At 40.3% G+C, this 14,816-nt stretch overlaps 1 protein-coding gene across 1 annotated transcript; it reads right to left on the minus strand.

The window, feature by feature from the left end:
* Positions 1 to 862: 862 nt before the first annotated feature.
* Positions 863 to 14,540, minus strand: nr5a1b (nuclear receptor subfamily 5, group A, member 1b). Its single transcript, XM_047373057.1, has 7 exons — positions 14,415 to 14,540; positions 14,082 to 14,190; positions 13,810 to 13,951; positions 12,295 to 12,911; positions 6,755 to 6,874; positions 1,515 to 1,662; positions 863 to 1,394 (listed from the first exon to the last, which is right to left on the minus strand). Exons 2-7 carry the CDS (start codon positions 14,181 to 14,183, stop codon positions 1,141 to 1,143), a joined length of 1,383 nt encoding a protein of 460 aa, XP_047229013.1. The 5' UTR covers positions 14,184 to 14,190; positions 14,415 to 14,540; the 3' UTR covers positions 863 to 1,140.
* Between the last annotated feature and the right edge of the window lie 276 nt (positions 14,541 to 14,816).

Genomic DNA, 14,816 nt, shown 5'->3' on the forward strand with positions numbered 1-14,816 from the left:
TGAAGCCACTAAAGGAGAAATTACTGCCATGAACTCTTTACTTGTTCTGTTAACATAGAAAATACTCCTTGATCAGTGCTTCTTTGTTTTATGTGTGCATGATCTTTCCTCTCAAACCACTAGTCATGGCAGAGGTTTCCTTTTTGCTATCGCTACAAACATTTCAGTATGATGGATTGCTGCAAAGTTAATGAATCATTGCAATCGTATGTCCACTGTTGCTACATGCTTGTTTAAGAAGGATTGCCGCAAGTCAGTGTCTTGGCACAATCAGCTGGGTTTCCTGAGATACAAAACCTTTTTACCAACTTAAATAATAAACTAAAGTTGATAGGGTTTTCTGGAGTGTATGTAATTGACCTTGAATCTGTTAATATGACTGGATTAAACTGACTGTATATTTTTACATATTATTTGGATGTTCTTTTGAAAAGTGCATTTAGATGACCATCAATCTTAATCTGTACTACATAAATAAAATGATTTGAATTAGTATGGGTATAATAGCCATAATCGCATATTAAGGTAGCATAAATGCAGCTATTCCATGATGTCCTCAGAGCAAAAATGAAATGGCCTAGATCCATATGTTAGAATGGCCAGGTAAAAGTTCAGACCTCAATCTTCCTGAGAATCTGTGGAAATCTGTGGCAAGACAAAATGTTGGTTCATATAAGCACTCCATCCAATCTGACTGAGCTGAAGCTATTTAGCAAAGAATGGGCAGAAATGTATATCTGAGATGTAGATTCAGCTGTAATTGCTCTAAAATGTGATTCTACAAAAGACTCAGAGTCTGACTAGAAAATGCACACTATGCTTTTAGATTTTTATTTACAAAATACTTAAAAGCATCCTGGTCCTACCACTGCACAATTCTGCACTACTTCGTGTTGATTTGTCACATTATCTCCGAAAATCCTTTTTAAATCAATGCAACAAAAGTTCAGAACAATTGTAGCAGAACTTGAAAATAATAGCATAAACACAAACACCTCTTTACCATTCACTTTGAGTTCATAGCAGAGAAAAAAGAGATTTTTTATGCTACTGATACTACTACTATAATACTGCTATAGCTATGTGAATTGCATGTTCTTCTAGAAAAATTCTGCTAAACAGTTATGTACAGATGAATGTTCATGTCCAGCTGTACTTGGCGTGTAGCATCTCATTGAGCAGGTTGTTGCAGGGCACCTCACCACTCAGATGTCTGCAGTACAGGTAATCTTCAGCCAGTGTGCTGAGGGAACGTAGTTCAGACAGACACTGTAGGAGACGAGTGAAACGGTTGCAGTACTGAGATGAAGTGGTCAGTGTGTACTCCAGCAGGGCTTCTTTAACCTGCCCCTGCACACTTTCTACAAATTGGTGTTCTTCAAGCTCCTTCACATCTGACAAAGACAGTATAGGCAATATCTGATAAACCATTTTCAGGTTTGTATTCAAATTGTTTAGTTAAGAAAAAACCATGAACAAAGTAGAACTTGAAAGAATACAACATAGTCACTCACCTGGGTTAAACATTATAAGAAACCTGCCACAGGCAAATTCTTGACGATCTACTTTCAGCAAACGAAGCTTCTCTACAAGCTCTGTCCCTCTTTGGCTCAGGCTGGCAAAACCAGGCCCAGCATGAGAGACTGTATGTGACGGCTCCACCTGAAGCAAGAAAGCATCTGCTTAAATCAACACAGTGATCCAGCTTTCTCTGAACTTGTATAATCATGTGTATTGCTTATTTAAATGAGTATTTGTGCTAGGGCTACACAATATTAGAAAACAAAAAATGTCAAAACTGTTGTTAAATATTGCAGTTACAAAAGAAAAACTTAATTTTCCTCTCTCCTTTTGTTGTCTTCTGTCATCACAATGCTTCCATTATACACTTTAGCATCTACAGCCAGTATTATCTAAATTGAGGGTGGTCAAGGGCAGTGAGAGCCCGGCAACTATATACAGTGCCTTGAAAAAGTATTCACCCATTTTGGATTTTTACCAATTGTTTTTGCGGCACTAGAGGCCTTTATTTTTCGAGAGTAGGTACACAGGAAAGAGGGCAAAGAGAGGGGGAGACATTCGGCAGATGTTGCTAGATCCAGGACTCTTACCCGGGACAACCGCTTTAAGGACTATACTAGCCTCTGCACATGGTTGCACGCATAACCCCAAAAACTACCAGTGCCGCGCCCAGAATTTTACCTATTTTGTTACATTCAAACCTGTAGGCTGATTTAAATGTTTTAAATTTTATTTTATGTGATCTATCGGCACAAAATATTGCTTTGACAATTTGACTTGAATAGTATTGAGATATAATTGACATGAAATGTAATTTGCGAAGAATTATAGAAAAAATAAGTGATGTGCTTAGGTATGTCATGACAAGTAGTACAGTGTTTAAATACTAAAACAAAACATTTTACTGACTAAATAAAGGTTAGATGATATAATACAAGGATTTCAACATTTATAAAAAGTCATTTATTAGTGGCCTTTATGAAGGGTAAACAGAATTTGAATTCCTGCACAGTTCAGAATTGAAACAAATACTTTTTCCAGATTCTGTTCATTAACCATAATTTACAATATCCTTTGTAAAAACATAACATTTATTTTATTAAGTTTGTGTTGGTCCCCTAGGTTCCTCAAAGTGGAACTAACCTCCTCATTAAACTGGTTTTGCTGGATAGGCTATGCCAGCATTTTTACTCTTCACCACTAGTGGTTAACTTGCCTGTCCCCTTATGAACAAATATGAATTTCCAGCACTTTGCTGCATCGGCAGCCAGTACTGTCTTATTTTAATTCTCCCCCTCTCTGCTCCTCCTTTCCTCTTTGGCTGTGACAATAAAGGAGAGGGTATCTGTCTTCAGTCTGGGAGCTTTAGCGAGGCAGATACCCGAGTGAGCCGCACGAACATCATGGATTGTTTATTTAACAAAATCAGACGAGACCCAATCAGAGCCTTTGGTCCTGCCCCTTGGCGATAGCTGAGCGAGCCAGGACACCCTGGGTCTAAATCATTGGAGTCACATGGACCTTCTATTAATATATTAGTTTAGGAAATTCCAGCATCAAGGCTAGAAACTAACAAACTGTGATACAATAATCACATTGTAGCCCAGTAGGTATGTCTGTTAACACTGTAGTACACAGGTCACACACTGCTTATAAATTTATGTTTAGGGCGAGTACATATTTCTATGTATCTTAACATCTGCAATTTTCTTTAATTTGAGCCATATTTGATAAACATCAGATAAGAAATAAGGATGCTACGACCGTTGCACCTACAGATGCATGATCATCCAGCAATGGAACAGCATGGTTTTGTTGACATGAGTCAATGCATAGCAATGGCGTAACTAACTATTCAGGCTAATAGACAATGTCCAATCCAGTAATTAATATTAATGGGTTCATCACCAAGAAGGAAAATGACTTGAAGCATTCCGCTAAAGCAACACTCGAGTGCTTTAAAGGAAAACAATGAATGTGTTGGAATGGCCTAGTCAAATTCCAGACCTCAACTCAAATTGAGAATCTGTGGTTAGACTTGAAGATTGTTGTTCACAAATGAAAACCAACCAACATGAAGGAGCTGGAGCAGTTTTGCCTTGAGAAATAGGCAAAAATCCCAGTTGCAAGATGTAGCGAGCTCACAGAGACTTATTTAAAGGGACTTGACTCAAAACGTGGCTCAACAGTTCACTGACTTTAGGCGGAGGTGAAGAGTGATGCACTCTGAAGTTTTCTGTTTTTTTGTCCTATTTGTTGTTTATCTTTAAAGTTGTAGACATTTTCAGTAAATGAAATGGTGCAAACTAAAACAAATTAAATCCAGGTTGTGAGGCTACAAAAGATGATATCATGCCTTGAATGTGTTGTGTTTCTGTTTATTTCTCCTGGTGTGGTCCTTAGTACCCTGTGTTCTGTATTTTGACTTGTTAATTGGTCTCACTCCCTCTGTCTTCCTGCAGCCCGGCTCCCACCTGTTCCTTGTTTTCCTTGATAAATCAGTCTCTCTTTTCATTGCTTCTCTCTGTACTCTCATTTGTATTTTAACTCTTTAGTTTCCATTGTTCCCCGCTGGTTCCTTGTGTTGTGTTTTGTCATAGTCTCCCATGACTTCCTGTTGTGTCTAGTCTGGTGTCCTGGTCGTGTATCTGCTGTCTGGATTCCGTATGGGCAAGAATTAAAAGATCTTACCTTCATTCACTGTGTCCTGGAGTTCCAGGGAGGGATTGTTCCGACGTTACTCACGCCCCCTCGCCTCTTGCAGCTCGCCATGGCAGAAGTTGGAGGAAATATGGGGGAAATTTACTGCCAAAAATCAACAGCACATATTTTCAATTTGAGAGCAGGATATCATTCTGCTTGTCCTCAAATTTAGTAATGCTTGCACTCAAAACTTCTTGTTTCTTTCAGATATACTCTGTTCTCCCTCAAATCTTTGTTTCTGTCCTCTGATCTAATGCTTCTTGCATAGAGAATTTCTCCTCCTGCTTGCCTCATCCTCCATGCGCGCAAACTTGTTCTCTGCTCGGATGAAAACTGCGCTCTCAAGTTTCTTCCCTGCTCGCAAATTCTTTTTGCCCTCTCTCAGATTAAAGTCAAGCAGGAGGAGAAATTATCTAGGCAAGAAGCATTAGATCAGAGCGCAGAAACAAAGATTTGAGGGAGAACAGAGTATATCTGAAAGAAATAAGAAGTTTTGAGTGCAAGCATTACTAAGTTTGAGGTCAAGCAGAATGAAATTCTGCTCTCAATTTGAAAATATGTTCTCTTGATTTTTGGCAGTAAATTTCCCCCATATGCCCCCTCCAACTTCTGCCATGGCGAGCTGCAAGAGGCGAGGGGGCGTGAGTAACGCCGGAACAATCCCTCCCTGGAACTCCAGGACACAGTAAATGAAGGTAAGATCTTTTAATTCTTGCCCATATGGAACCCACACAGCAGATACACGACCAGGACACCAGACTAGACACGACAGCAAGTCAAAACTATGACAGTTTTGAGTGCAGACATTACTAAGTTTGAGTACAAGCAGAATGAAATTCTGCTCTCAAATTGAAAATATGTGCTCCTGATTTTTGGCAGTAAATTTACCCCTAAGTGGCAAATCAGATTTTGGACTGGCTGGAGGTATTAAATTAAATTAAATTAAATTAAATTAAATTAAATTAAATTAAATTCAATTCAATTCAATTCAATTCAATTCAATTCAATTCAATTAAATTAAATTAAATTAAATTAAATTAAATTAAATTAAATTAAATTAAATTAAATTAAATTAAATTAAATTAAATTCAATTCAATTCAATTTAATTTAATTTAATTCAATTCAATTCAATTCAATTCAGTCAGTCAGTCATCAGTCATTTTCTACCGCTTATTCCATAGTGGGTCGCGGGGAAGCTGGTGCCTATCTCCAGCAGTCTATGGGCGAGAGGCAGGGTACACCCTGGACAGGTCAATTCAATTCAATTCAATTCAATTCAATTCAATTCAATTCAATATAATTCAGTTTTAATTATATAGCGCCAATTCACAACACATGTCGTCTAAAGGCACTTAACAAAGGGTTTGGAATGGTGTACGGTTGTTGGGGAGGTTAGATTAAATTGTTGATACACGATCTCCCCGATGGGGAGGTTTCTTTTCCCAGAGTCCCCTGACTCCCGTGATGGTGGAGGGAGAGCGGCAGAGAGCCGTGGCGGAGATCGGCCCCTTGTTGCATCTCATTCCTGGAGGTCCTGACTCTGTTGGTTGACAACCTGTTCCTCAAGGACGAGCTGCCTCCACTTCTGGTTCCTGTTCTGGAGGAGTTCAAGGACAAGTTATCTCCAGTTTCTGTCCCAGAAGAACTCGATGACGAGCTGCCTCCACTCCTGATTCCTGTTCCAGAGGGGTTTGAGGACGAACCACCTCTCCTTCCTGTTCCAGAGGGGTTCAGGAATGAACCGGCTCGAGTTCGGGTTCCTGAGTTCCGTAGGGATGAGAGAACGCACTGCCTCCATCTGCTGAGGCTCAGCGGCAGAGCTCCACAGCTCCGCTGCAGACCTCGACAGCCTCGCCAAGGATTCCAGCTGTTTCTGCACCGCTCTCCCGAACTCCACTGCCAGCCTCTCCTGACCGCCTGCAAGGAGTCTCCTCTAATCTGCTCTGCAGGCCTCCTGGCCGTCCGCCTGAACTCTCTCTGCTTGGGACGACCTTTGTCATAGTCTCCCATTACTTGCTGTCGTGTCTAGTCTGGTATCCTGGTCATGTACCTGCTGCCTGGATTCCACGTGGGCAAGAATTAAAAGATCTTACCTTCATTCACCGTGCCCTGGAGTTCCCCTCTGCATTTTGGTCCTACTACAAACACTCATCCTGACAGATGAAAAATGCCAAGGGGGGTTGAATATTTTTCAAGACACTGTATATTTGTGTCATTTAATGCAATTGCTAACCAAAAACTGCAGCCCAAGCACTCCTTTGAGATATCATGAAGGAACACACTGTTATTACAATAAAACTTTGAGATTCAGTATATTGTGCAGTGCAACCCTACTTTACCTGCAGCTGTGGTCAATGATTATGATTTATATAACACAATAGAGTCTCCACAGAAAATTCATTTGGATCAAACTTACTAATTAATACAAGGCTACAATGGTATTAGTAATACATGTGAGCTTCTCATGACTATTTGTTTTACCCAAAATAAATTAGAATGTATAGAAACTCAGAAGCTCATCTGACCAACCTGCTGCCCAGTGATCAGTAGCAGACTGCCCTCTAATCCATAAAGAACCTGTCTGGAGAATATCTCCAGAACCAACAGCTCACTCCAGCAGTTATGCAGCAACCTCATCTGGTCACAGACCTTGGGACATAGTATGGAAAAAGAAAACATTACAACAGCAGCAGTAATAATATAATATAATATAATATAATATAATATAATATAATATAATATAATATAATATAATATAATATAGGGCTGCATGGTGGCGCAGTTGGTAGCACTGTTGCCTTGCAGCAAGAAGGTCTTGGATTCGATTTCCCGCCGGGGGTCTATCTGCATAGTTGTTTGTCCTGTATGTCTCTTTGTTGCCCTGTGATGGACTGGCGACCTGTCCAGGGTGTACCCTGCCTCCTGCCCATAGACTGCTGGAGATAGGCACCAGCTACCCCGTGACCCACTATGGAATAAGCCGTATAGAAGATGAATGAATAATATAAATTACTTTGCTTTACTTTTCTGGTTTATTATATTATGCACTAACTAAAGCCACCTTATACTTTAAGGCTTTCTACCAGACCTCAAAGCAGTGTTGTTGGAGTATGTCTCTTTTTTTTCATAAAATATTGTTGTATGTAATGTTGTTCTTTGTCTGATGCATGGTCACAAAATGCTGGACTGCCCATGGATGACAAGGTGAGTTACCTGGGAGACCATTGTAGAATGGGAGATTTGAATGATTGAATAAAATAAAATAGCTTGAGGTACAAATATGAGCCAGGAGAAAGAGGTGACAAAATAACAAGAACAAGTGAGATATGTGAAGCTCCTCTTTGTCCAGTTAGGCCATCAGCCTCAGCCAGTTGGATTAACAAAACTAGAACAACTGTGGAAGTTTCTTTGCTGTGTTGTGATCAACATTGCTTGTGTTTGTCTATCTGCATCATTCCTGAGCCTGTTTCCCTGCTGCACTCAGGAAACACTTTGTTTTTCTGCGAGTTCCAAAGAGGCTGTCTTCCCTTACCTGACCACAATCGGGCGAGTAACTTTTCATCTATTAGCTATTATATGGAGGTGGGTCCTGGCTGGGATCTAAAGACTGTTGCTTACTCATTCCAAAAAAGGGTATAGACTCCTTTGGAGGGACAGAAAGAGAGAGAGAATGGGTTGGAATAACTAGTCACAATCTGTAGGTATTAAGTTTTAGTTTGCCTTTGTGGGTATATTGACCATTTCTTTACTGTTTACTTTGTTCTCATGGTTTTGCCCTCTGGAGTTCATTTGCTTATGCTTGTTGTTGTCAGGTGTTTTCCTTATTAGTTGATTTTTTGTGTCTTACTGTTCCATCTGGAGTTAATTTCCTGTTAGATGTGTGTTCCTTTCCTGAACTTCTTTGTGTTTCTGATCATCTGTTTAGTATCCTTCTTCCTTGAGTTGCTCTGCATTCTCCCTGCCCTAGCTGCTCCACATTTCATCTGATTAGCTCTTCGTGTTCTGTACTCATTTCCCCTCCCTGCCTCTGTATTTAAGTAAATTATCAGTTCAGTTTTCATTAAACATCTCCACTCATCATGCGGCTCCCAAACTCAAGTTTGCATTTTGGTCCTGCAAGAAACCACCACTCATTGACAACTATTAAACCTGCTTGCTGTGTAACTTAAAATTTGAAAAGCCCGAGCTGATGTTCCCATGGAAATATTCTGGTACTCTTCTGAACTGTATTTTAAGAACAGATTTGGAAGTGAGAACTTCATGACATGTCTTCATTTCTTTTATTCTTAGAAAAGAATAGCACTCTGTTGCACTGACCCGAAGGTAAAAGTGTAAAGATTTGTGTCCAGGATGTGTGGGGTCTGCCCTTTTTCTGACCCTAGACCTGTATCCCTCCTGGATGGAGGGAATGTAAGCCCTGATGATTTTCTTTGCAGATCTAATGGTTTGTTGTAATCCAAGCCTGTTTTGTGACTAAGGCAATTCTATTCAATTCAATTAAAAATACTTTATTAATCCCAAAGGGAAATTAAATGTTGTTGTAGCTCATTATGAAGGTTACTTCAAAGAGCCATTGTAGATACTGATGGCTGTGGGCAGGAAGGATCTCCTGTAGTGTCTGTCTTACAGCAGATCTGAAGAAGCCTCTGACCAAAGACACTGTTGTTGTATGACAGTCTGATGAAGAGGATGCTCAGGGTTCTCCATAATGTTCTTCATATTATGAAGAATCCTTCTTTGCACAATTATCTCCAGAGGTTCCAGAGGAGTCCCCAGAAAAGAGCCAGCCTTCTCTATTAGCTTGTTGAGCTTTTTAAGTCCCTGGCTCTGATGCTGTTACCCCAGCAGATGATGGCAGAAGAGATCACTCTCTCCACAGCAGACTTATAGAAGATATGCAGCATCTTGCTGCAAACACCAAAGGACCTAAGCTTCCTCAAGAAGTACAGTCTGCTCTGTCCCTTCTTGTAGATGGCTTCACAGTTGCATCACCACTCTAGTTTGTTGTCCAGGTGAACACCGAGGTATTTATACTCCTCCACCACCTCCACTTCTTCTCCCATGATAGAAAGAGTTTTTGACTTATTCCTGTTTCTCTTAAAATCTACAATCATCTCCTTTGTTTTAGTCACATTCAAAATGAGATGATTGTTTCCACACCATGCCACAAAGCAGTCCACCACCTTCCTGTACTCAGCTTCTTGTCCATCTCTGATCCACCCCATAACTGCAGAATCATCCGAGTATTTCTGCAGATGACAGGAGTCTGTCTTGTACTGGAGGTCTAAGGCGTGCAGAGTGAAAAGGAATGGTGAGAGTACAGTCCCCTGAGGTGCTCCTGTGCTGCTGACTACCTGGTTAGACACACAACCCTTCAGTCTCACAAACTGTGGTCTGTTTGTCAGGTAGTCTTCGATCCAGGAGATTGTTGAGGCCTCCACCTGAGTCTTCTGGATTTTCTGACAAAGCAAATCAGGTCAGATTGTGTTAAATGCACTGGAGAAATCCTCACAGTGCTACTGGCCTTGTCCAAGTGACAGCGGGTTTGTTGCAGCAGGTGTATGATGGCATCTTCAACTCCAACTTCACAGCGATAAGCAAACTGAAGGGGGTCCTGATGGTTTACTGTTTGCTTACTCAGGTGGGCCAACAGAAGTCTCTCTAGGACCTTCATGATGTGAGATGTCAGGGTAACAGGTCTGTAGTCATTGAGGACTGATGGGTGAGTTTTCTTTGGTACCGGAACAAGACAGGAAGTCTTCCACAACATCGGAACCTTCTTCTGGGCCAGGCTAAGATTGAAGAGGTGCTGTGGAATCCCACAGAGCTGCTCTGGACAGGCGTTCAGGACTCTAGGGTTGACATGATCTGGACCTGCAGCCTTGTTCTGATTCAGTCTCTCCAGTTGCATCTTCATCTGACTTCTTGAGACACACAGGTAGAAGGGGGTGGCAAAGGGAACATCAGCACCTTATGATTTGGTTGAAGGCAAAAAAGGAGAAGCAGAAGGGTCCACGGCTGATGTGGAAGATAAAACATTTGAGGTGTGACAGGAAAGCTGTGGGTCAAAGGAGGGTGGGATGTCTGTTTGGCTGTGTACAGTAGAGGAGGATGCTGAGCTTATTTCTGAACTGAACCTGTTGAAGAATGTGTTTAGTTCATTGGCTCTGTCCAGACCTCCATCGGTCTGATCATCCTTCTGCTTGAAGCCTGTGATCTTCTTTATCCCTGACCACACATCTCTGATATTGTTTTGCTGGAGCTTGCTCTCCAGCTTCTCCTTGGACACCTCCATGTTGTCTCTTATCTTGACTTTATGTAGCCTCAAAGCAACCTTGCAGAGCTTCTTCAGCTTCCTGTGACCATTTTCTCACAGTCCTCTTTATTACAGGTTGTCTCTGAACAAGGGGCTTACATTTCCAGCAGAGAAAAACAAGATTGTGATATGATTTGCCTAGAGGAGGTCTTGCTGTAGAGATGTATGAGTCCTTGACATTTGCATAAAAGAAACCCAATATTTTGTTTTCTCTGGTAGAGCAGCTGACAAAATGTTGAAACGTTGGAAGTGTAGTAGAGAGTGAAGCGTGGTTAAAATCACCAGATATTGCCACAAACGCATTGGGTTTTTGTGTTTGTAGCTTATCAAAAAATGAGATGATGTAATCACATGTAGTGTCGCCCATCAGCTCAGTTGTTGCTAAGCTACAAACACAACACCCCAATGAATAAACCACACAGTGATGGATGAACACAGGACAGACTGAATATTGGCAGTATAGAAGATGACCAGAAGCTCATGTAGAAGGTTGTACTTCTTGAGTTGCCACAGGAAGCACAGTCTCTGCTGGACCTTCTTACAAACAGTATATATGTTTGCTGTTCTTTTGACAGCTAACAAAACTTACACAGTTGTCATAGTAAAATCTAAGTGCCATGGTTAACCTTCTGAGTCCAGTGCAAATAAAGTTCTGATAAAAATTAAAAAGAGAGTTCATATTTCTCTGATTCTTCCTTTCCCTTCCCTTCATTGGCTCCCAGTTGAATCCAGAATTTAAAATTCTCCTTCTCACATATAAAGCCCTTACTGATCTAGCTCTCCAATTTTGTGTTATTTGCCGTTATTTCAGCTCTTAACTCTTCTGTCTGTTTTCTCTCTTCCTAGAAGTTACACCTGGCCTGGCTCTGTGGTTAGCTGTGGCACATTCCAGGAGGGGGACATCGGCCAAGCTGCTGCTGCCAACAACTTAATGATCACCTTATGCAGATGTTACATTTTGCCCTGTCTTTCAGTGTTTAACCCTGTCTCTCCTAGACATAGCTACTGGCTGAGCTTCTACTATGACTAACTGTATGTGCTCTCTTTCATACTCTAGACTTGAAAACTGGCTCATCTGCTTAGCTGTTTTCTCTCCTAGATGAAGCCTCTAAAGGAGCTATAAACATTAATGTTTCGTTTCTCTTTCTTATTGAAAGTACTCCTGGATCAGTGCTTCTGTGTTCTTTTTTGTCTCTGCTCTGTTTTCTCAAACCCCCAGTCGGTCGTGGCAGATGGCCGCTCTCACTGAGCCTGGTTCTGGTTCTGCTGGAGGTTTCTTCCTGTTAAAAGAGAGTTTTCCTTTCCACTTTCGCTACATGCATGCTCAGTATGAGGGATTGCTGCAAAGTCAAACTATCTCTACATGCTCATCCAGGAGGAGTGAATGCTACAAGTCACTGACTCGATGCAATCTGCTGCGTTTCCTTTAAAAACCTTTTAACCAATTTGAATAATAATCTGAATCTGCTTGCACTGTTTGATAGTTAGGATTAATTGGAATGTAAGTACCTGACTTGAAATCTGTACGAGTCGATTGAATTGACTTTGTGAAGTGCCTTGAGACGACACGTGTTGTGAACTGGCGCTATATAAATAAAATTGAATTGAATTGAATAAACTAACATTCTAATTTTGACATGGAAACTCATGTCACAACATTCGCTCCTTGTCTGATTACGAATAATATAAAACCAAGACGTATAAAACTAGAGTCAAGTCAAGTAAAATTTATCTTAGAATCAAGAGATCTTACCTTAAGTTCCTTGAAGAAGATGGAAGTACGAGCCCACTCCACAATGGAGCACAACAGCTGGTCAGCCATGACATACATTGTGCTAATGGTGCTGGGGTTTCTGAGCCTGCAGCATTGCTCCTGCTGCAGGCAAGAAAATATCTTTCCCTGCAGCTGTAACTCATGTGGATCACAGCGTAGAAATTCTATCACAAGCTGGGGAATCCTTGGACCTTGCGTAGTAACGGATCTGGAGGATGTGTCGTATGGACAAATGACTGCCCCAGCAAAGGCTGCTAAATTTGCAGAGTTGCTGCAGTGCTCTAACTTCACAGCCCAGTTAGATGGAAATGTGCTTTGGTACTGTGCAACACCAATTGAGTTACAGGGTACGGACAAAGATACTGAAGGAAGTTGGTTTTTGTTTAGTACAGTGTTGTGAAGGATAGCAAAGGAGTGGATATTGCTGGTAAAAGTAACTTCTTTTTGGTTGGTAGAAGAAACTAAAAGTGAGCTGCTTTCTAGTCTCAATCTTCTGGCTTGTATCAAAGCCTTTTTCTGCTGTTTGAGGGCACGATCATGCTTGTACATGGGGCCAAACTTGTTTCTGCCTCCTCTCATTCGATCTGGACGGACAGCTGATGTGAAAAGTCAATCTGTTAGTCTGAGGTTTCAAGAGGATTTTGCATGTTATTATTAGATTAAATCTAACTTTAAAAGAGTCTCATATTCTTTTCTGTTTTCCCCTTTGTAGTTTTACTTTTTAATACAGATAGAATTAAAAGACCAAAAAATATTTTGTTAGATAAAACAGAATAAAACACTTTGTATTTATTCAGGTCTGAAGGAACACATTTTAGCATGAACCTATTGATTGCATTTCTAAAACAATCACATGGACAGATGTAATTATTTAAGGAAGTGTAAAAGCATAAGAGCCTTAAAGAGCTGCTTCGGGAATCATAGAACCAACACAAGCTATCTGCTTAAACAGGAAAAAGGATGGTGAAACCTCTTCAAAACATATTTAAATGTGGGGAGAATCAGTTTCACTCAGGTGGATCTAAGATCTGTAGAAAGTACCAAATATATATCTGAGCAAGGTCCTAATCTTAATCTGCAAAATGATGTTGTAATTTGGAAGAAAATAATGACCAAAAGACTCCATCCTCCATCTGAAGTAATATTTTACATGTTTATATTTTGGTCATTCTTCTTTGACTTGATTTTTAACATTTTGATCTAAAATAACCTGCACTCTACCACTGCGCTTGCGTAAATAAATATATTGTATTTGTTACTACTATTAATAACTGTCCAAATGCTTATTAGGAGTAGACTGATAATTGCAACAAACAGAAAGTATTCTCCATCTGCTTGACCTGCCCAGCCCTATTCGTTCCACCTCACAGAGACTACAGCTGAGCATTTGGCATAAAGAGCATTTTTTATCTTTCTGCTAATTTAAATGCCAGCACACACAATAAGTTCACATAACACAATTAAATTTACTGAGTAAAAAAACATCTGTCTTACCTTCTAGTCGCATTCCAACATTAAGGCACTTCTGGAATCTGCAGAAAGGGCATCTTTTTCTTTTACTTTTATCAATTTTGCACTGCTGATTATCCACACAGGCGTATATCTTATTGTTTTGCACAGTTCTTTTAAAAAATCCCTGAAAAACAAAAAGAAACAATTTGAAGAGGGCAGTTTTGTTTCTTGTGCCACGTCTCCATTTAGCTCTTGTACTGCAGGAAATGAGCTCCAGGTCGGAGAAAAGTGTATCACAGTAGGCTTGAAAGTACCTTACAGCTTTCACAGGTGAGGACGCCATAGTGGTATCCTGAAACTTTATCTCCACACACTGGGCACAGGTCCTCTAAATCCACTTCACGTGGGTAATCCATCACAGAACTAGAAAAATACATGCAAAACAAAATCCTAATGGGAACCCTGCGTTCTGTTCTCAAATGTGTAGTGGAAAACATACATACTTATACAAACAGATTATAACTAAACATTATGTGTTGATTGCAGTTATTTCAATGAAAATCCTGGAATAAAACAATGCAAAAAACAGAATATCTACACCAGTTTAAACATAAGCAGATATGATTCCAGTATCATGACGGTTTCACCTGTGGAATAAGCTTGGAGTTAGATCTATGCGTGTACAGATGGCAGTTTTTTTCCAGTTTTACTGCTCACAATGTTGAATCATGTCATCATCCTGTGGAGGAGGAAGCTTTCTATGGTCCTTTTCCAATGCCAAGGCTCCAACCAATGGGCATGTCTAAAAAGGTCACATGTCCATGTTTATGCCCTCACCTGATATACTGCATTTTCAGGTTAACTACTTATGTTTCTATTCTCTTATACTGCTAATGGCTTCCTGTTTGTTGGTATCCTCTCAGGTGCTAGGAGATCAGACACTCTGAAAGTTAAATGGCAAATAAGTTAACATGAAATGAACAGCAGATTTATCTGACAATGCAATTCTTTCATATTGAAAAAAATGCATCAGAAATAGTGTAGAATTG

Source organism: Girardinichthys multiradiatus, chromosome 8 (assembly GCF_021462225.1).
Source record: "Girardinichthys multiradiatus isolate DD_20200921_A chromosome 8, DD_fGirMul_XY1, whole genome shotgun sequence".
In the NCBI taxonomy this organism is placed as follows: Eukaryota; Metazoa; Chordata; class Actinopteri; order Cyprinodontiformes; family Goodeidae; genus Girardinichthys; species Girardinichthys multiradiatus.

What these genes read in the sequence shown, in the direction of transcription:
- nr5a1b (XM_047373057.1), bottom strand. Translation starts at nt 14,183, where the DNA reads ATGGATTACCCACGTGAAGTGGATTTAGAGGACCTGTGCCCAGTGTGT. An exon ending in TCACCTGTGAAAGCTGTAAG is followed by an intron (nt 13,952 to 14,081) that starts GTACTTTCAAGC and finishes TTTGTTTTTCAG; the next exon opens with GGATTTTTTAAAAGAACTGT. An exon ending in TCTTATAATGTTTAACCCAG is followed by an intron (nt 1,395 to 1,514) that starts GTGAGTGACTAT and finishes TGTCTTTGTCAG; the next exon opens with ATGTGAAGGAGCTTGAAGAA.